At 38.5% G+C, this 20,683-nt stretch overlaps 1 protein-coding gene across 1 annotated transcript; it reads right to left on the bottom strand.

The window, feature by feature from the left end:
- Window positions 1-407: 407 nt before the first annotated feature.
- On the bottom strand, window positions 408-3,258 carry foxi2 (forkhead box I2). The gene is made up of 2 exons (XM_043255963.1): window positions 2,482-3,258; window positions 408-1,540 (listed from the first exon to the last, which is right to left on the bottom strand). The coding sequence occupies exons 1-2, from the start codon at window positions 3,071-3,073 to the stop codon at window positions 990-992; spliced, it is 1,143 nt and encodes a 380-aa protein (XP_043111898.1). The 5' UTR covers window positions 3,074-3,258; the 3' UTR covers window positions 408-989.
- Window positions 3,259-20,683: the final 17,425 nt, after the last annotated feature.

Raw genomic sequence — 20,683 nt, forward strand, 5'->3', positions numbered from 1 at the left:
ATTTCTGCTGCAATAAAAATCTAAACTTAGAGTCAGTGTACATATACTACAAGCATGTCAGACTGAAAATCGATGAGTGATTTTTTTTTTTGTTGTGTTTGTAATTTTAATGCTTGAATTAAATGTTGTTCTTAAAGTCGTTAAACGTGCAGCTTTTGGCTTTAGTTTAGAATATGCACGGTTGATATTTACAGGCCATACGTTCAGGGGCTGTTCGAAGGGGAAAAGCATACATTTTAAAACATTTTGAGATTTGGATTCGGAATGCTTTATTTTCTTTTTCTTTTTTTTTTTTTTTTTTAAAAAGGATCATTTGCAGAAACGGCAGAAAAATAATAAATGTATAGTGACTTTTATCTGTGTAAAGATCATCACCTATGAAATAGATTTGAAAAAATCAAGTGAGTTAGTGGCATGATGACAATCGATAATTCACTTATTACCTTACTTTGCTGGTACAGGTTTCATTTTTAACCATTCATAGTAGCTTACCACATATTTCTATCTTTAAAGGACAAACTGCAAGATACATAACTTAATATAAATAGTTAAAAACAAGTGTATATAACAAAACAACGGCATGTACAAAAAAAAAAAAACACACAACAGAAAGCAAGAAAGGAGACAAAGAACGTTTTTCGATATTGGACAATACTGAATCTTGGCAATCGTGGATACCAAAGCAATCCCTCCATCGATCTAAGACTATTATAAACTCAAACTAAAAGGTTAAATCCATTTGAATTAGTGCATATTTAAAAACTGGCACAAAATATGAAAACTTGTTAAGACAAAAAGAATCCAACGCACGAGTTGTTGTTGTTTTTTTCACAGAATAAATGTGTTTTACACCAGTTTTCACTCATTTTGGTGGCTGTCAGCGCGTCAGTGTCGCGTTTAAATCAACGCCGTCCCGTCGCGCTTCAGCAGCTCACGCACGGCGTCGCAACAATAATTCTTTGTTTTTCGCGTTCACGGGCGCGACAGATTCATAACTCCGTTCCGTCTCGAGGGTAGATGAGACTGTTCACGCTAAAACTGTTGTAGAAGTGTCCGTTGAACTGCGAGCTCTGGCCGCCGGTGAAAGAGTTATAGTACATCCCCCGGTTGACGTGCACGCTGTCCTGCAGCTCTCCCGCTGCGCCGGCCTCGGGCGCCGAGCTCGCGTGGTACGGGCTCAGCGCGCTGATGTTTCGGCTGGAGAGTTCGTTCACCAGCCCCAGGGAGCCTTGTCTGCCGGCCGGAGCCGAGGACGAGCTTAAGGCCGACATGCTGTTGAAGAAGCTGTTGAAGCACGGGGCGCCGGCGGGGGACGGGCCCTTGTGGCGGTCGCTGGCCGCGTCCGTGTCAGGAGACGCGGGTCCGGTGAGGTGAGGGCTGTCTGTGGGCTTGATCCCTGCGAGCTGTCGGTCCTCCTCCGGCTTCGCGTTGCTGGCAACACCTGTGCTGGAGTCAGACCTGCGCTTCCTTTTTCTACGAAAGTTACCGTTGTCAAACATCTTTTCACAGTTGGGGTCTAGAGTCCAGTAGTTTCCTTTGCCTTCGGACAATACGGAGAGTGGATGTTAGAAACCAGAGCTGGCAGCTTTCCACGCAAAAAGTGATTTACAGCGGAATTCAATGCATTTAAGAACTTGTAAATTGCATTATATTGGGTATGTTATAGGTATCTGAGATATAACACTGTGATGAAAATGGCTATATTTATTTATTTATTTATTTTTTAGTTTAATGCCATTTTTGTTTGCATCATACATTTAGATGTTTTGATTGAATATCAAGCAGTAACCATCAAAAACAAAAAATGTTTCCTGCGACACCAAATACACGACTTAAGTTACCATTATCTTTAAAATCAGCTATAAAGAGCTTTTCTGTAATATAACTTTTTATATAAAGCTACTGATTTGAAGATAAGGACGTTTTCTCAAGGCCTGGGCAAAATGCGCGTTTTACTAAAAACGACAAAATAATATCTTATTGTAGTCTATTTTTTGTTATACAAGCATACCTACTTTTTTTTAAAGACATCAAAAAAGAGAAATGGGTTGTCACATTAAAACAGAATGGATGAATTGTAAACGACAGAGAAAATATATATATATATAAAAAATGTAGGCGCTAATACAAGTAGCCTATTTTAAATATTTATGAGCTAACAGTAATTTATAACATTTACAACGTAAATGTATATCATTATTGCATTTTTATTGAAAACAAAGTATAGAAAATGTTTCTTTTTTCTCTCCAGAATCTTGCGTTGCAATTTCTCAGAAGCCTTGCTTTTTTCTTTTAGTTTTACAATCTAGACACGCGTGACTTTTAATAAAACAAAACAAAAAAAACAACTAGAAGTTCAAGTAGCCTCATTTGCGATCATTTATTTGTGAACTGTGCACGCGCACACTCTTAATAAATCCATGCAGAAACGAGCGTCCCGTCAGTGACCCGCACGCAAGGGCGCGCGCGAGCATCACTCACCTGGGTCGTCTTCGTCGCGCGGCACTTTCTTGAAGCAGTCGTTCAGGGAAAGGTTGTGCCTGATGGAGTTCTGCCATCCCGCCTTACTCTTCTTATAAAACGGGAAGTTATCCGCCACGTACTGGTATATCTGGCTGAGCGTTAACTTCTTCTCGTGCGCGTTCTGTATCGCCATGGCTATCAGAGCCGAGTACGAGTAGGGCGGGCGCACGAGCTTCAACAGTTCCTCCTGGCTCGCGATGGAGAGCCAGCCCAGGTCCGGCCCGGCGAACCCGGGGGAGTTGGCGAGATACTGCCTCTGAGAACCGTACGCCGGAGGGATGAACGACGGGCTGTTGTTGCCATGCATGTAAGACGAAGAGGAGTTGACGCCGGGTCCGTTGAGCCACAGGTATGGGTTTGGGGTCGCGTAGTCCCCCAGGCCGTAGCCCGCTGGTCTCTGCGCCGCAGGTAGACTCTGTTGGTGGTAAACACTGAAGTTGTCACAATACACGGCCATATCCGGTGTCTCGTGCGCGCTTTTTGGCAGTTGCTGGAGAGGGTTGACAGCGGCGTTACTATTGTTGTGGACCTGCGCGTCGACGGTGTTCATATCTCCAGTGCCTTTAAGGCAAATGTTTGTCTCTGGAGACCACGCTCTCGCGGGAACGCACGGTGCGATCTCTGACCGGTCGGGTTAAAGGCAACAAGTGGCTGCTTTTTGTGAGGGAAGTTTGGTCATATATAGCCTGCACCCGAGTTCGGCAAGTACTGTTTCTAATCTGGTTTTCTCGTCTCCTTCAGCCAATAGAAGAGCAGGCGAGCTCCGAGAAGTGGGCGTGGCGTGCAGACCGGGATCGCGGGGAGATGATTGAAGTCATTCATAAACAGACCGACCACGGGCTCGTTAAAATGAAGAATGCAAGCCGGCGTAGTAGGAACTGACGAACTAGCATACTCGAAAATAATTATGCAAAACAAAAATGCATGTCGTTTTTATATTTTATATTGAGGTTTGAGGGCTATCCTTGTCTGCTTCCGTCCTGGAGTCACAGAAACACACTTGAATATTTGTTATTTATTTATTATTAAATAAAATAAATTTGCGATATTTACAGCCACTCCAAAATGTTAATGATCTCTGGGCTACATAAATAGGATTATTAGAAAAATGTTAATGACCATCACCGAATTAAGCAGGCTAAAAAGTAGATACAGTTTCGGTGAATTATTGAATTGTATAAAACTATGTATTATTAGCCCATCATTATTTTAACAAATTGTTTGGCCTTTTAAATTAAAAATAAGCTAAATGAGTGCAGTTTCCAGGTCATGTTTCATTCATGTATTATTTTCTAAAAACATACTAATCCATTTATTAGACAAATATAAAACAGTTGCTACAAACAGAATTATGTGCATATAATGGGTGATTTATTTAGGAATCAGTTCCCATTTTAAATTCGTCTTTATGTTTTGGAGCAATATAGCATAAGATGAACATGTCACAATTTACGGAACATAAATATAGATCGAAATTGAAGTTAATTCTTCATGTAGCACACACTTCACACTTCTCCACCGGGTTTTGTTCCAGCGCGTTGTATCCTGCCTTCTTTTCTATTCTTTGTTTTTTTCCAACGTGCAGCCGAAGACATTTTTAACATAAAATGAGTTATTCGGCAATAACCAAGACTGCAAAACCTTTAGACGGAATTGAACTTGACACGACTCCACGTGCTCATAAATGTCCTTTGAATATAACGAATGAACGGGTCCTGACCACGAGGGGGTCCGAGGCAGCTCTTTAATTATACCACGATCACAATACCTTAAACACAATATTGAGTCAAAGTCAGCCGGAGCTAAACCAAAAAGAAGTAGTTCGTCTTAATATTGCACTGTGCCTCTCACGTTAAAAAACACAGACTAACAGGTTTGCAAAATTAATAAATAAATAAAACAAAATAAATAAATAAAATAAATTCATTGCAGGTCAGCTGGTTTTTGGTCTTCACTTAGACCAATTTAGATCAAAATCCTCGGAGGATATTTCCATGCAGGCTTCCACAGGAGACGAGTGTCGTGTGCCTGTATTACTGCGCCACCTAGTGTGGAAGACTAAAGATGGGCGAGCAGCTGATCGTTGTGGGGGTTTTAGTGCAGTCATGTACTTGAGTCTGATCGTCGGAGATCCAGAACCCTGAGCGGATCAAGTGTTCTGCCCCTAAACGAACCGTTCCACCCGCACCACACATCTAATGCTGTTCTGTGCTTCCCTATGAATATGTGGCATTCTCAGAAACATGGCTTTTAACTTAGATACGTTTTTATGAAATAAACTGCATGCTATACTATTTATTGGACATGCTGTCATCCTTAAATCTGGATTCTATATTTACTTTATACATTATTTTTTTATCTTTAAGATGTAGATGTTTGACCGAAGCACTGTGCAGAGTCTCTGGCAGGACGTTATAGTTTTTAGACGCACAGCCCATTTATTTCACCACTAGATGGAGCTAGATACATTCAGAAACATGTCAAATGACCCCGATGTGTCGAGAAATGTTATCTATTCATTCATTCATGGCTTTCTTTGACTTGGAACAAAGAAGTTTTGTAGTCTATTATTTAGAAAGACACTGATAACCTTTACCTGAAGCCCACAGCACCAGCGCAGGCTGTTTATTTGTGTCTGAGGTGTAGCCTACATGATAAATAGATTTAAATATTAAAAAAGTGTATATCTGTAGAATCAATATCCGTTATAATATTGAGTCACGGATAAGCCGCTGTTATTTTAGTGCTATTATAATTGTTTAAAAATATTTAAAATTAGAATTTAAAAAGTTGAAATGCAAAAGCCTTAAATTTTCTTCAAAATTAACATTGTTATTAGACTGTGTGTAGGTTCAACTATTTGCTGGCAATGGATAGGTTCTTTTGATAATTAAAGTGAAATAACTAGATAGACGAAATGGCATTTGTTTTTTTATATTTCTAAATGCTTGCGATTATCGTCGATGTTGTTTATGTTATTTTTGTAATGCAATTTTTGCCTTCCAGCCTCATCTCATATTAATATTTAATTTTTATATTGATAAATTAAGTTAATATTCAATACATGCGCACAAACGGCTCAGTTTCTTTAGAATAACCCCTACAATATAATATGTGTTATGCATAAAATACACTATAGTAGTCGTCATTTGACAATGTGCTCCAATAACAATACGGGAAGGAAATCCATTATTCATCCGTGTGTGCACATGAGTGCTGGCATCATTAGCGGGTCTCACTTCTACCTGAGACCTGCTGTCACTGCGCTGCTACAGTCGAGCAAAGATCAAGGCCGCCGTTGTCTGTACATCGAGGGGAAACCCAACTGAAGCACAGACTCCGAGTGTGTGCGTCAAGTCCGGGAAAACAATAGGAAAAGCGAGTTTCACAAGCTCATTATGAGTTCACCTCAGGCTCCCGCACCTTGGTGACAGAGCAAAAGACGTGAGAAATGAGAGGAGTGTGAGACTTAGACAGAAACGGGAGAGGGGAAAAAAGGCAGTGAAAGAGGCTGCTCTCCCCTCTTCTTGCAGAGCGTTGACAGAGACAGATGGAGCTAGATATACTCTGTGCTTCTCATTTACAATACATCGGCTCCCTCGCTTTTCTTTGTTTCTGCTCTGCTTCCCATTTCCATCTCAGTTTACGTTTAAGGACCATTTACACCCTGGTCACTATTCCCGTCGTGTTCTGCGCTCACATTACTCCAGTAAAAGTATGTTTTCATTTTATAAAAGGACACAAAATTGAGGCAGGCAGACGCAGAAAAGTGATTCCTAATACTGATTGACTCAAATACCACCACAGCGCTGTAAGTAAATACGCTGTTAAAAAATATGAGTATTATTAACAGCATGTTTATTTTTTATTAATTAATTTATTTTAGCTTTATTTTTAATATGAAGCTACGGGAAATAGTTGCACTTGACAAGCTAACCTGTAAACGTATTTTAAGGTTTAATTATCTAGATAATGGATGCATAATTATTGCAAATTAGTCAAATATATCTTCAATTGAATGATTAAATCATTAAAAATAAAGTAGGTAATAATAATAACTAATATGACAACAACAGCAGCATTATTATTATTATGTGTGCAGTAATAATATAGTGTGAATGTGAAGTTGTTACTTTAAGAAGCTTTATAAAATTGTCAAGGTTGAGTACTGTTGAGACTGCTGTCACCTTGCATCCGATTCTCTGTATCTATGGTAAACTGCCAGATGATGAAGAGGACTGTAGTGAATTCTCCCGTAAGCTGCAGAATCGTTCTACAGGAGCCAGATAACTACAGCATGTCTTTAATATAAATACACACACAGGGGCTTGTGCACGAGGTGTGGAGGAAATACCAGTGGTTTGTTTGGCCAAGCTAAAAACATCTAGAGTCTAAATAAATCCTCAGAAACACACAAGGTAAACAGTGCTGTGTGTGTGTGAGACGATAAGAGCCTACAGCGAGGGAGCAACAACTGACCTCTTGTCCGACTCTTCTGTGTTTCAAGTCAAATGGTCCATAAGCCCAACAACTCGGACACAGATCGTTTTCCCAGTGCAGGGGTTGAGACGAGGAATTCTTTCTTGTAGGACCTCACATCCCTTAACAATATTTTTAGATGCGGGCCTCACGATGATAACCGTGTAGCTGTTTCACGCTACCAGAGGATGGCGCTGTGTCTCTCCGCAGAGCTCGCAGCTGTAAGTCTGAAGTGTCATCGTCATGCCATACCAGACTGTATTGTGACAGCAGCGCAGAACCGTGGAGTTTTACTACAGATGCCACCTGAAAAGGGCACATCGGCTGCCAAATGGCCTGGCACACACAGGGTGGTGTCGGCCCCCATCCTGTTGGCTGCCCTCCTTTTCTTTCTCTTGCTCTTAAAAGAGTCTTCTAAGACTCCTCCACCCAGTGAACCGCTCCACAAACAGACCTCTGGCCTCTTATTAGTATGAAAATGTGCTACTGCAGTGTTTTTGAGGGATGATGAAGACCAGAAGAGGGTGTGCGTTTGTTGTGTGAAAATGTTGACATGCTCACTTGGTTTGTTTAGCGTCTCGAGAAATGCTAATTCGCAGCGGGAATGATGTAATGTAAATGAAACACACATTTGGAAACTATCGAGTCTATAGGCATCAGTTTTCCAGGTCATTTGCATACATTCAAGGGAAAGTGTTTATCTGTTGTCACGCAACTGATCATTTACATTTATCTTTCTTTTAAAGTGTTATTTTTAACCAACTAATCCTTCGATTAATGTCATAAAAGCTGTGTATAAAGTAATGACCATATTATATTAAACATATGTGAACATTTAATGTAAATGTAAATATTAAATTAACTACTTAAAAGAATTTTATTTTAACATTGCAATTAGCTTTCATGTTATTATATTCATAATTCCTAAATAGTATTAATATAATAATAATAATAATAATAATAATAATAATAATAATAATAAATATAACATTAAATTAAATTAATAACTTTCAATACATATCTATTATACAGTTTATGAATGATTTTGCATACGTATTATGGCATTGTATCAACTGATAAACAATCAATTTAAAATAGCAAAAATGACTTTTTGAGTATTGACGTTTTTAGAGTAATAATAATAACAATAACAATTTTAAATTAATTTATTAAATTGATTTATTAAATTTTAAATCTGTCTAGAATTCCACAATATTTTGCATGCAGCTTATGGCTTAATATTATGAATTAAATGTATTAATTGAACAAATGTAATAATAATAATAATTGTAATTAACTGAATATATTTAATTCTTGTATTAGCTCATTTAATAATTATTGTCTGTTATACGATTTAGAAAATATTTTGCATGTGGCATATAGCATTCATTGTAAAAAATAACTGCATGATCAGAATGTAACAACAACTTAAGTGAACACTAAATTACATTTGAAGTCAATTTTATGTAATCAAATGACAGTTCAAATGACTTGCAACTAAGCTGATTATATGCTGTAAAATTTAAGGCACGTTTTTAAGTTAAAATAAAGTGGATTTTTTTTTATTAACTGAGATCGAGAAAAGCTTTAAAATAGTTTGACAATTTAACATTGCAGGACAGCAACTTCCTAAGAATATTTCTTGTTGCCTCCCATTTGCAAGAAAGTTCTTTCAAAGTTTACTTTCTGGGGTTAGTTCTTAGTATGCTCGTGCGATTCAAGAAGCAAAGCATTGTGGCTAATGTGCCCATTTGAGCATGAAAACACAAAGATGCGATGACAAGGCATTCTTGTCTGTGTAAAGTTTTACTGTGAGAGCGTGTGCGTCTGTACAGTGTATGGAGGCAGGTGCAGGCCGGCTTCTGAATTAGCTCTTTGTGTCGCGTTAGTCTTAAAAGCACTCCTGCCCAATCTGTCTCTTTCTCTTCCTCCCTGCCTCTTCCTCTCTTTTCTCCTTTTCCCTCTCGCTGTCTGTAGGAAGTTGGGAGTGAAATGTTTGCAGCTGAAACAGTGGCAGGTCTGTAGTGCAGTCAGACACAGAGTCATATATCTGCAGAGCACGCTGCACTTCATCTATCACTGACACACGAGCACACACACGCACACAAACACCTTTTATAACAGCGCACATTGTTTTCCAGCCTTAAGTCCCGGTGACAATGAGAGGGTGAGGTTGCCATGGTTACCGGTGGCCTTGCTGCAAAAGAAAAGACACTCAACTAAACGGCTGTCCAGTAAGTTAAAGCCAACGCTGAGCGTAGCGGAGGAGCGGGATTCGAAAGTTTGGAGAGCTGCAGTTTAACCGGTCTAATTTTAGGATTCTGAGTTACTGCCTGTCCATGAAAGAACAAAAAAACTGTTTAGACCTCCTGAAACTTAACCCTGTAACGACTGACACGAAAAGTCAGAAAAATTCATTTTTAAGTCAAATACGTATGATTTCATAAATACGTTATTGTGCTACTGTGCGTGCATTCAAACCAACAAACACGGCCATCCGAAACAAATGCTAACTCTTTAAAGGCTGAAATGTAGGAAATAAAAGAAATACATCATTGTGTTACTCTGTGTTCATCAAGAGGGGAAAAAAAAACATTTTAACCCTATAAAGACTGACATATAAGAAATAAAGTGAGAAAAATCGATTTTCAGTAGTTTACTGAACTTTTTTTATGAATGCGTGTATAAATGAAGCCAAATGAAAAAAAGAAATAAAAATCGCATGAAACAGATAACCATGTAAAGACTGACATAAAAGTGGAAAGCAAAAAAAGACATATATGATTTCATAAATGCATTACTGTGTGTTCATCAAGCGAAATGATGTTAATAATTAATAAAAACGCTCTGTTTCTGCAGAAAACAAATTCGCATTTGATCATTTTGAACAGCCTGCCTACAGTTTGTAAACACATCCATAAATCCTTCCCTTTTCATTTTCTCCATCTCTATCACACACCAATATCTCTTGTAATAAAAGCGTATAGCCAAGTAATCCCAGTCTGCCCTGCATCTCTATCACTTCTGCTTCCTGTCTCACTCACGGGGGAGAGATTTCTTCTCTCTCTGAACTGACTGAACTCTCTTTCACTTCTCATTTACTGAACGTGTGAACCGATCCCATCCCCAGTGCCACAGCTCGACTCTTCCTCACTTTCTCAGCTGCATCCCTCCTTCTTCAGCTTTCTTCACATCACAGATACAGTCTGAGCGGTTTATCCTTAATGAGGATTTAGCATTTAAAAGTGTTTCTTGGATGTTTTTTTTAGGCGCTAATATTCAAACATCTCTATTCTGTTCTATTCACTGTATCTCTCTTTCTCTTTCTCTCTCTGTCCTACCTTTCTCTCATTCTGAGAGTATATAGAAAAGTTTGAGGTCCAACCCAGTCTTTTAAAAAGTGTCAATTTTGCATGAATTTTAATAGTCAAATTAATGTGGAAATGTACGATTTTCTAAAAACAAAAAAGCTGTTAGAGTTTCACAGCATCACATTAACTAGAAAGCGTTTTTTTTCCCCTTTTCATTCCACTTTCTATTTCATTTCTTCTTTTAGTTATAATAATCTGTTCTTGATTGATTACTATAAAAAAAAAAAAAAAAATCATATCTGGGTCAGCCAGGCATAAGCATGAGCCATATATAGAGCCATATATAAAAAAAATTACATTGTCTCTGCTGGGACTACTATAATAAAAAAGAAGAGAGCGAGAGAGAAAGGGAATTCATCATGTTTGCCCACACTTGAAAAGACCCTGCCAATCATAACAGTATTTGCAGCTATTCTGGCTGAGAATGAAAAGAGTAGAGAGATGGGCGGCAGGGGGTAGTTCACGGATCAAAAAAAAAAGACTACGCACATCCATACAGCCCACGCCAAATATCAATCTAATGACTGAGGGGTCAGTCACCACGGCAACCAGGGTTACATGTGACATTATCCGCTGCCGTCCACCAACGGAAGAGAAGAGCTTAAAAGCCTGTTAAAAACTGCCTACGCTCACACATGCACACACATGTGTTCGGCTGGAGATTTTGATTTCTGTGCCAAACTGTGCCCCGTAACACACCCACTCTCAGACGGGGCTCTTAGATGTGGAGGGAAAGGCGATCCCCTGACAAATCTAACACACACAGCCACCCTGCGAATACTCCAAATATGGCCACTCTGGAGGTCCGGATCAGAAATGTGCAGATGAAGGTCATTCGGGAAGCTGGAGGCTACGTGGATTAGAAAGACTGCCTGACATTCCTGTTAGTTACTTGTCATTTTGATTCGAGTGATTTGGAGTTACTGGGGTTAAATGCGTCGTACTGGAACAAGCCATCACTTACATGTATACACTTACATGAGACGAAAACCTTATTGGTGAGCCAACGACTTCAATCATATGGAAAAACACAATCACATGGAAAAAATGTGTACTTTTTAAATAGAACATAAAAATTGTAAACACAATATCAACACAAATATCACAAAAATAAAGTAACCTAATGTGTGCCATAGATAAAAAATATTAATATAATCTATTAACAAACCATTGACTATGCCTTTTGCCTCACTAAACTCCTTATCTGCTGCTTATTAATAGTTATGGCTTTATAAGTACTAATAAACAGCCAATATATCAATAATAGGCATGCTAATTAGCAACTAGAAAATCATGAGAATTGGTTCATATACTGAAGTCTTACCCACCTTTCTTCTCTAACTATCTACTATTCAGAAGTTTTGGGTCAATAAGAAATTTTTAAAAATGTTTTTGAAATAAGTTTGATTCATTTAATTTAAAAAAATCTGTAGAAAAACAATAATGTTAATTATTAATGTAATATTTAATCAATGTAACGTAAATGTAATTATTAATTAATTTTTATGTATTTTAAAATTACATTTATTCCGAATATTTATTTATATATATATATATCACCAATGATGAAAACAGTTGTTTAATTTTCCTTTTTATATTTGAGCTGTAGTGCTTTACTTAATGCATTGACACCTGGGTTCATTGAGATCAAATGCATAGCTGCTGATTTATGGCGATTAATAATCAGGGACAGAAACTTTTAGGCGAAATGCTATAAAATAGTTAAAAATATAGTGACTGTGCTTTACATGCTTTGCTTGGTGGGAGAAATGGACCCTTATAATGATGATGACAGAAGGGGAAGGCTGACTCCTCTTTGAACACTGTAACTCCTTTTCATGACCACTCTCTTATCTATTCTTCTTCCTCTTCTTTCATTATCAGGCAACAAACCTGCTTTCTTAATCAGCTCATTATTTGCTAACAAAGGAGGCCTTTTGCTTTCTTTTTCAAATATGATTGTGTCTATGTTCAACTCAAAGTATGATAATAGAAAAGCTTTAACGAATGGAAGATGAAACCCGAATCTGTTTACTCAGAGGTAATCTCAAGGTAAATGGTCATGCTTTCAGGTTTTGATCTGCATCTGGTTCATTGACAGCAAGTGCTTTAGGCGGATACAACAATAAGATCTACTCAAGTCACTCAAACAAACCTCCTTTAGAGTTCACACAGTCCAGAAAGAAGTCACGAAGTGAAGCCCGTCAAGGTCATGCACAACTCAAACCAAGCATTTTCAACAGAGAAGGATGAATAGGAAAGTGAAGGAAACAGCATGAAAAGACAGAGAGAAAGATGGAGAGAGAAATGGTTAGCGACTTTTCACACAGCTTATTAAAATCAAAAAGAAATATGGCTCGCAGGTCCAGCTGTCATGGCCGGCTCATAAACACTTTCCCCGTTCACCACAAAAGCCAGACTGTAGATGAGCCCGTCTGACCCCAGCACTGTGTGCTTGTGTTCAAAGGCATGCAGCGTGTTCAGAGTCATGTGAACATCTGTGTAACATTACATGCTTAACCTTTGACCTGCAGCACCTCATGCAGCGGACATAATATTTTACAGCATATGTATTTCTGTTGAAGAGCGATGCCCTGCCATTATCCAGGTAGTTCTTGTGCGCGCGTGTGCCTGTGTGTGTATACATATGTAACCATATACTGGAGACAAATCTATAACCAGAAGTGAGTTGCATCTGACAGCACTTTCTTTTAGTAACACAATTTGTAAAAACAATATACATTTGTAAGAATATAATGTTTCACGTAGACTTCATTTAAGGTGCAATTACTATATATTAATCTAATTAAAGTAAATGTAAGGGGGAGTTGGATTATTTGCCCGGTAATCATGTAAAATGTGTAACAAGGACACTGTAAAATACTGTACTATGTACTTTTATTTAAATTAATCATTTGATGCGATGCACTGATTGAGTACATACATCCTTTATACCTTAACCCACCCTTAAACCCACCTATACCACCAAACCTGTCCCTTTCCTTTCCCTATAAAATTAATATAGGCTGAATAGCGCAGATAATTTGGTTTTGGATTAGTTAATGTTAAGTTAGTATTGAGATCTCTGACCTTGGATTGTAGAATTCGGTACCCAGTCAACCCTAAACCCAATTTTTGAATTTTATTCTGAAACTCCAGAACCTCTAAAAAAACAACAACAACACCACCAACAACAAAAAACAAAACAAAACCATACATATTAAGTGTTCCTGGTACGACATAGTGGTAGAAATTCTGCATTAGTGGTTGAGTTAAGCGTGTGTGTTGAATGTGTAACTGTGAATCACTCATGCTTATGTAGTCTTTGTATATATTTAATCTGTATGTGTGTGTTTGTGTGGCGTTGCCCATGCATATACATCCACAATGCTGTAGTGGCATGTCCTGTTTGTGTCTATGTTCAACATAGAGTACCTGCGTGAGAGTTTCTCCTCACTCAGCTCAAGTCACTCTGTCAGACTCCTGTTGTCTTTCTGGTGCCAGGAGACAGAAGGCAGACATCTATGTTTGACACGGAACAGAGAGGAAAAAAAATACAGTGGAGTGGCAGTCCAAACATTTGAATGCAAGTCACTTTATTTCTTGTTTGAGTATCTTTCCAATTAAGCAGTGTAGAACAGCACAGGCGTCTCTTTATTGGACATGATCATATATTATGATTATGATAGATTATGATTAAGTTTTTGTGTCCTTTTTGTGTCAGGATGAACAGACCATCTTCGCTGTAGTGACGCAGGACACAGTGTTGAAGTTTAACATAAACATGGCATCAAGCCAGAGACTGTACCCCTGCTCTCACCTTCACTCACCAAACACAATCACTGACACTACACAGAGCTGTCACTGACAGACAGTGAAAGGCACAGTTCATCTGTCTCACATACCACGGGCGACTTAATACATCCACACGGTATCCATATGGATAGCAAACACAGTCCAGGGGAACAATCCGAGTTGGGGCAGGCAGAGAACAATCAGGAAAACAGAAAACAGTCCAAGGTCAGATACAATGAAAGCAAACATGGATATAATGCTCAGTAATGACAGCCAGGGCTAATCAAGTGTGAGTGGTTTATATGTGTGTGTGTGTGTGTGTGTAAATGAGGTGCAGGCATGGTGGTGTAATCATTACCCAGGTATGAGGGATGATGGGAAATGGAGTCTGAATGGGAGATAACCAATATTTAGGAGGCGGTTCTCAGTAATGGTGCGGGGCAGTATTCTGTAACAAAGCCCTTCCAATGTGAGAGGCTCCTGATGCAAGGAGGCAAATGACGCTGTGAATGTGGGGTCAAGGATACATCTAGCAATGACCCAAGATCACTCCTCCGGACCAAACCTCTCCCAATCGACCAGATACTGGAGGATACCGCCACGGCGTATATGTCAGTGTAGCATACCATATGCCTCCTCTCCGTCATCCAGGATTGGCAGGAGGGTCTGCAGCCAGGCTCCCTCTTCTGTCTCTCCTCTTATACCACCAGTGGGTTTCAGAAGTGACACATGGAATGTGTGTGGGGTACAGCAAGGGCTGATGGTTGACAAAAAGAGAGCACTGGAGTAGGAAGCCTTTGCATCTGGCGGGCTCTCTATTAAATGTCTCTGGAAAAGCAAGTAGTGGGTTGACTGGGGGTGTCTGAGCAGGTGGAGGGTTACTGACGATAGGCAGCTAATCAGAACTTGCTTCAGGGGACAATATATGGAGGCCTTGAAGTTTTAACTAGTTCCTCGGTTAGAGTGGTGAGCCAGTGTTGGTGCATGGCAAGCTGTGTGGCTTGGGAAGATAACTCTTCTGCTGAGTCACTTCAGAAGGGCAGGGTAGAACGGCAAAGGCTAGACCGAGAACCGTAAGCTAGGCAAGAGATCAGGGCAGGCAGCTAGCAAATACAGTCCAGGGCAACAATTCTAATTGGGGCAGGCAGAGAAATCAGGAAATCAAAAAACAGTCCAAGGTCAGATACAATGAAAGCAAACATGGGTTTAACTCTCAGTAATGACAGCCAAGGGCTAAACAAGACTTCGCAGAGAATCAGTGGCTGTATCTGAAACACAGACAAGTTGCTGCCTTGCTGCCTTCTGAGGCAATGACTTTGCAGGCAGTGCTTTTGCATGAAGGTACCTCACAAAACTGATTTTGGACAGGATTATGAGACAGAGTAATGATTTAATGATCTACAACAAAATAGTAAGAGTTTTGGTGATAACCAAATGGATATTTAATTATTATTAAATGGGTATTTATTATAATCCTAATTTCTTGCTAGAAATAGCATGCAAAGTGAAATAAGTCGATCATAGATATTCATTTACAGTACACACAAACTGACTAGCAAACGCAATTTTCAGGTGCCATCTTTATTTTTTAGCTCAATCGTCATGGAATGGAATGCATTGAGGGATATCGAAGGCAGTGAAGGATACATCTGTGCCACTTTCAAAAATTGATCAGATAAATGAATCTCATGAGACAGGAAGTGAAGCTTACTTTGAATTCAGACATGCCTTTATGACTTCCTTCCTTGGAAGCATTTTTCAGTATTTGGATGTGTGTTGGCTTAAATATGTGTGCAAATGATGTGCAGGTACTTGTGCAAACTGAGTGTAATGTTTTTGGAAATTGAATTGCAGGTTAATTAGTCAACAAGGATTTAAATACATTTGCATCCATTTATCCATTAGTTCATTTAAATCCTTACATGTGCTTTAAGCTGTCAACAATACATAAATAAGTCAATATGAGATTATTAAAACAATGATTTAAAATGTATTTTAAAGTAAAACCTTTACCCCCTGTTTTACAGTCCTTGACTAAATCCTGGTCCTTGACTAAAATGTAAGTCTGGGCTGTTTCGGCTGAAAGATACTTGCACTGACTGATCTTAAAACATATCAGTGCCTTTGTTTTGTCTCAAGATGGACACCAGTAATGGTTTTTTTAAGGTATGCATAAAAAAACATGTCTTAAACATCTTGAACTATGGCCTATCCGGTCTCAGTCTAAGTCCTGCCTCTGAAACCAGGCATTTTTTATAATATTACAAAGTGCTTTTGCCCGTATAAATGTTAAGATAAAGAGAGTTATAAAACCTAAAAACATCCTGGCTTCAAGTACACTTAGTTCATTAATACTGGAACAACAGTTTTTTTTGTTAAATAGACTTTTTCAATTCTGAAGCACACAACTAGTGTACTTTTAATACAATTAAGCACGTTTTTCTTTCAACAAGGGAACCCTTTGTACTAATAATAGTTTCGCAGGTGTGTGTGGGGGTTGGGGGAGGGATGGGGTATACATAGCCCATTTCTGTAGGCAATTATCCAACTCAAAAGGAAGTACTTTAAGCCACCTGATAAGGTGAGCGACATCTTCCTGTGATAATCAACCAGTCATCGGGGGATGGACACAGGAAATGAGTTCAGCCAGTTTTCAAGAGCAAAACAATCAGAAAACACCTGCTTTCTCAACTCCCTCCCTTTGTTCAATCCTCAACCTCTCTCATATCTTCTATCTCTGCAGAGACGCAAGGTATGTGGCTTATTAAAATACTGTGATTTTAATGATGCCTTTTATCCACAAGGGAAGAGAGGCTTGCAGGAAAGATATAAACAGAAAGTAAAAGACGAAAGAGGGGATCTGAGGAGGAGTGTGAGAAATAGAAGGATAGATGAAGGAAGCGAGAGGACAGATAGCAACCTGGAAAGAAAATGATCTGTGCCAGATGTGGTGAGAGTGTAATTCCTTCTGCAGGCATTAGTAGGGTACAGCCGCAGTGTAAATTGGTTTTTAATAGCACAGAGGAAGACTTTGACTGTTAATTATGTACAGCGTCTTCGTTAATTCTAGTTCAGAATCTCAGCTCGTTAGCTTAATGACCATGCTTCTGACGTAATAATTAATACTGATAATGTGCCTCTTATTCTGAGGTTATAGTGACGCTACTAATAAAGTGATGGATCTAATGACTAATTAAGTCTAATTTCTAACTTCCTGTCATTACATCATGGCAGATGATTCAGAATTTTTTGGTTGGTTAGAAATGATAAATGATAGACTTTCTTTCTTATGTGGAAGATAGAAGACATTCTACCTGGTCTCATGACATAAACGTACCTTGGCGCACTTTTTAGCGAGACACTAAACAAGCACAATATCAATGCAGTTTCAAAAAGAAATGAACACTAGAGGCAGTAAAACTGGGACACCTTTTATTCCTTTTTACACTAATTTACAGAGTTTTGATTAATAAAGCATCATTTTAGAATACAATGCTATGACTTCAAAACAACATTAATATGCTGTTAGATTTGAAAACAGATGATTTTGAAAGTTAGTTGAGAGTTCACATATTGAACCTGTGATTTAGGGCCAATCAGTGCACATTTCTCCTTGAAACTGTCGTTAGATAAATAGATATCATAATCACGAATTAAGAATTTGTTCCCACAATTCATTCATTTGTGAATTAAATTGTTGTCATGTTGTACTGATTTGTTCCCTCATTTTGATTTGTATAAAACATAGCTACAAATGACCTAAATTATGAACAGGGTTTAGGACTACTCCTAAATGCTTTTCTGTAAGGCAAGTTTGTAAAAACTACTTAAATGTCCTAGTTTAATAAAATATCCCAGGCCTAGTCCTGGCTTAATCTAATCCATATCTGAGAAACCACCCCTATATCTAGCTTGTGGGGGCTCTGTATAGAAAATTTGGACAAATTCTCACTGTTAATTGGACAACTGTTAATTGTATTTATTTTGTTTCAGTTAAATTAAATAAGATTTTAGAGCTAGAGAAAGCGTTATAATGAATTTGTGAGTGTGTGCAAATCAAGTCAGTCAATGAATGCGTGAGTATGTCGAATATTAAGTATGAGAAGGTCCAAGGTGGGAAATTACATAATTGTGCACTGAATTTGTGGGAAACTCAAAAATTAAACAGAGCTGAGAGCGGCGCTCTCTAATTAGCTAGAAAGCGTAATCAAGTTAGCCCAAATGCTCAAAAATGAATGCGCGGTGGATGAATGACGTCTAGAAATTTGTATATGATGGGTGTTTCAATTCAGCAGAAATCTGTGGAGTTCTGTGACCAGTAATTCTGTGTGGCCTAGAGCGGATGAATGAACGCTTACACGAGCAAACTCTCTAAGTGCACCTACAGGACAATTCCAGCACACATGCAGTACAAATTAGGTTTCCAGGGGAACTAAAACAGTAATAACTTTGTCCTGTGTGTATGTGTGTACATAATTTAGCATCTGCATGCTACCGTGCTCAAATCACATTACAGCGCTTGGCTCCGGGGCGGCAAATCACTCTTGTGTCTCCGTTCAACCAGAACAGAATTAATAAAGAGAAGATCCGCAGCTGCCGAACACCAGAGCCCACGCCATCAACCTACTACAGTTTCATTATTCACAATAATCTCATTCCGTTCCAGAGACCTCATACTGTATTCAGTGCACAGCAATATAAACAATGAACCTGGTCTGGGTCCCACAGCTCTGATCGTTTCTAATACAATTTCACAGGTTCACATTCCTGTAAAGTATAGGGGCGATGTAGAAAGGGACAGGTGTATCTTTCAGTCCGTAATGGATGGGACAGTGCATTGTAGTTGGAAAACAAGCCCTAAGATCTACTCCTGACAGATCTATGAAGAAAAAGAGAGAGCTACAGTACAGGATTTGAATGAATAGCTCAACCGAAAAGGCAAAGTTGCTGTATATTTACTCATTTTCAGGCCATCCGAGATGTAGAAGAGTTTGTTTCTTTATTGGAACAGATTTGGAGAAATTCAGCATTACATTGCTGGCTCACCAGCGAATGGGTGCCGTCAGAATAAATGTCCAAACAGCTGATTAAAACATCACAATAGTCCGCAAGTAAGTTTACACTTAACATGCTTTAACGTTAATGTTTCTTACAAAGATGCAGCTTGTCACTTGACAAGACAGGAGTATTGTCGGTTACTTGTGGATCGTTTTATAAACCGTCTGGACACTCGTTCTGTTTGACGGCACCCACTGACTGCAGAGAATCTATTAGTGAGCAAGTTGTGTAATGCTAAATTTCCCCCAATCTGTTACAATAAAACATCTACATGGTCATTTATGGTCTACATCTTAGTTTGTCATTTTTAGCTAATTAATTGTTAAGTAAACTAATTCTTTAATAAATGAACTAAGGGCTTATTTATATACTTTAGCACAATTTTATAGAGTAATGTTCACATTCACCTGAAAATATAAATAAAAATCAAAGACCTTGAGATTTTTTTTGATGTTTGAAATGCGTAATCAGTTTGCTGCTATATGGCAGTGTTTCACCCCGAGCTGCATTAACTTCTTTCATAGCTCTTTCAGCTCCACCAGTAAAATTAATGCTGAATATTGAGGAAAACTTCCAAATAACGAGGAGTGTTTTCCGGCATACATGCACAGCTTTCACAATTCAGGTGAAAATATGAGATAAACACCTAAACAAACGAACAAAAAAAAAATGTATTAAAATCCTGTGCACTACCACAATTTAGACCTCTGACCCGATTCTTGTTTATTTTAATTATTCGGTCCCATTTTCATGCATAATAAGCACAATTAGCCTACACCCCTAATAGCCCTAAAAAATAACCAAGCCAAGTTGCATGCAGGAACATATCTGGCGAATATTAATGAAGCCCAGAATGTATGTTAGAGAGAGATAGGAATGGACCGCATGCATGAATGTTGAAGTATATGTAATAGAATAGATAAGGAAGTGAATATACATAGAAGTTTTACTCTGCCGTACATGAATACAAAGCAGAAACAATAAATAAAGTTGCATGGGCGAGAGTGATAGAGGGGAAAAAAAAAACAGAACAGTCACTTTGCCTCAGTTTGCTTGTCTGTCCCTGCAAACTTTACCATAGACAGAGACTAGAGTGAGCTATGGTATGGATAATGCAGATATGTTATGTTTATGTAATGAGCATTTGTTTAGAACTGCACATTTCTTCCTGGATTCATCCTTTTAATTGGAAAAAGCAATATTAAGAATATGGGACTGTTCAATAGACAATTATGCAGCTCTTCGCTGGTGTTGTTAAGATGTTTTGAGCAGCTGTTTGGACTAGTTTTTATCTTTGTTCTATTTCTACAGTGAAACAACTACCTAGGCAATTAATTAAGGAAAAAAAAAAATAATAAAAACCCCACTTCCAAAAACAAGAATAGTCAAACGATGGTACAGTTTGAAAACTATAAAATACTATATATTTGACGTTAATTGCAAAATGGGCAAATATT

The sequence above is a fragment of the Puntigrus tetrazona genome, chromosome 13, assembly GCF_018831695.1.
Source record: "Puntigrus tetrazona isolate hp1 chromosome 13, ASM1883169v1, whole genome shotgun sequence".
NCBI classification, from domain to species: domain Eukaryota; kingdom Metazoa; phylum Chordata; class Actinopteri; order Cypriniformes; family Cyprinidae; genus Puntigrus; species Puntigrus tetrazona.

Excerpts from the sequence above, each read along its gene's own strand:
- foxi2 (XM_043255963.1), bottom strand. The coding sequence starts at position 3,073 with ATGAACACCGTCGACGCGCAGGTCCACAACAATAGTAACGCCGCTGTC. Across the intron at positions 1,541-2,481 it reads GCGCGACGAAGACGACCCAG|GCAAAGGAAACTACTGGACT; the intron begins GTGAGTGATGCT and ends TATTGTCCGAAG.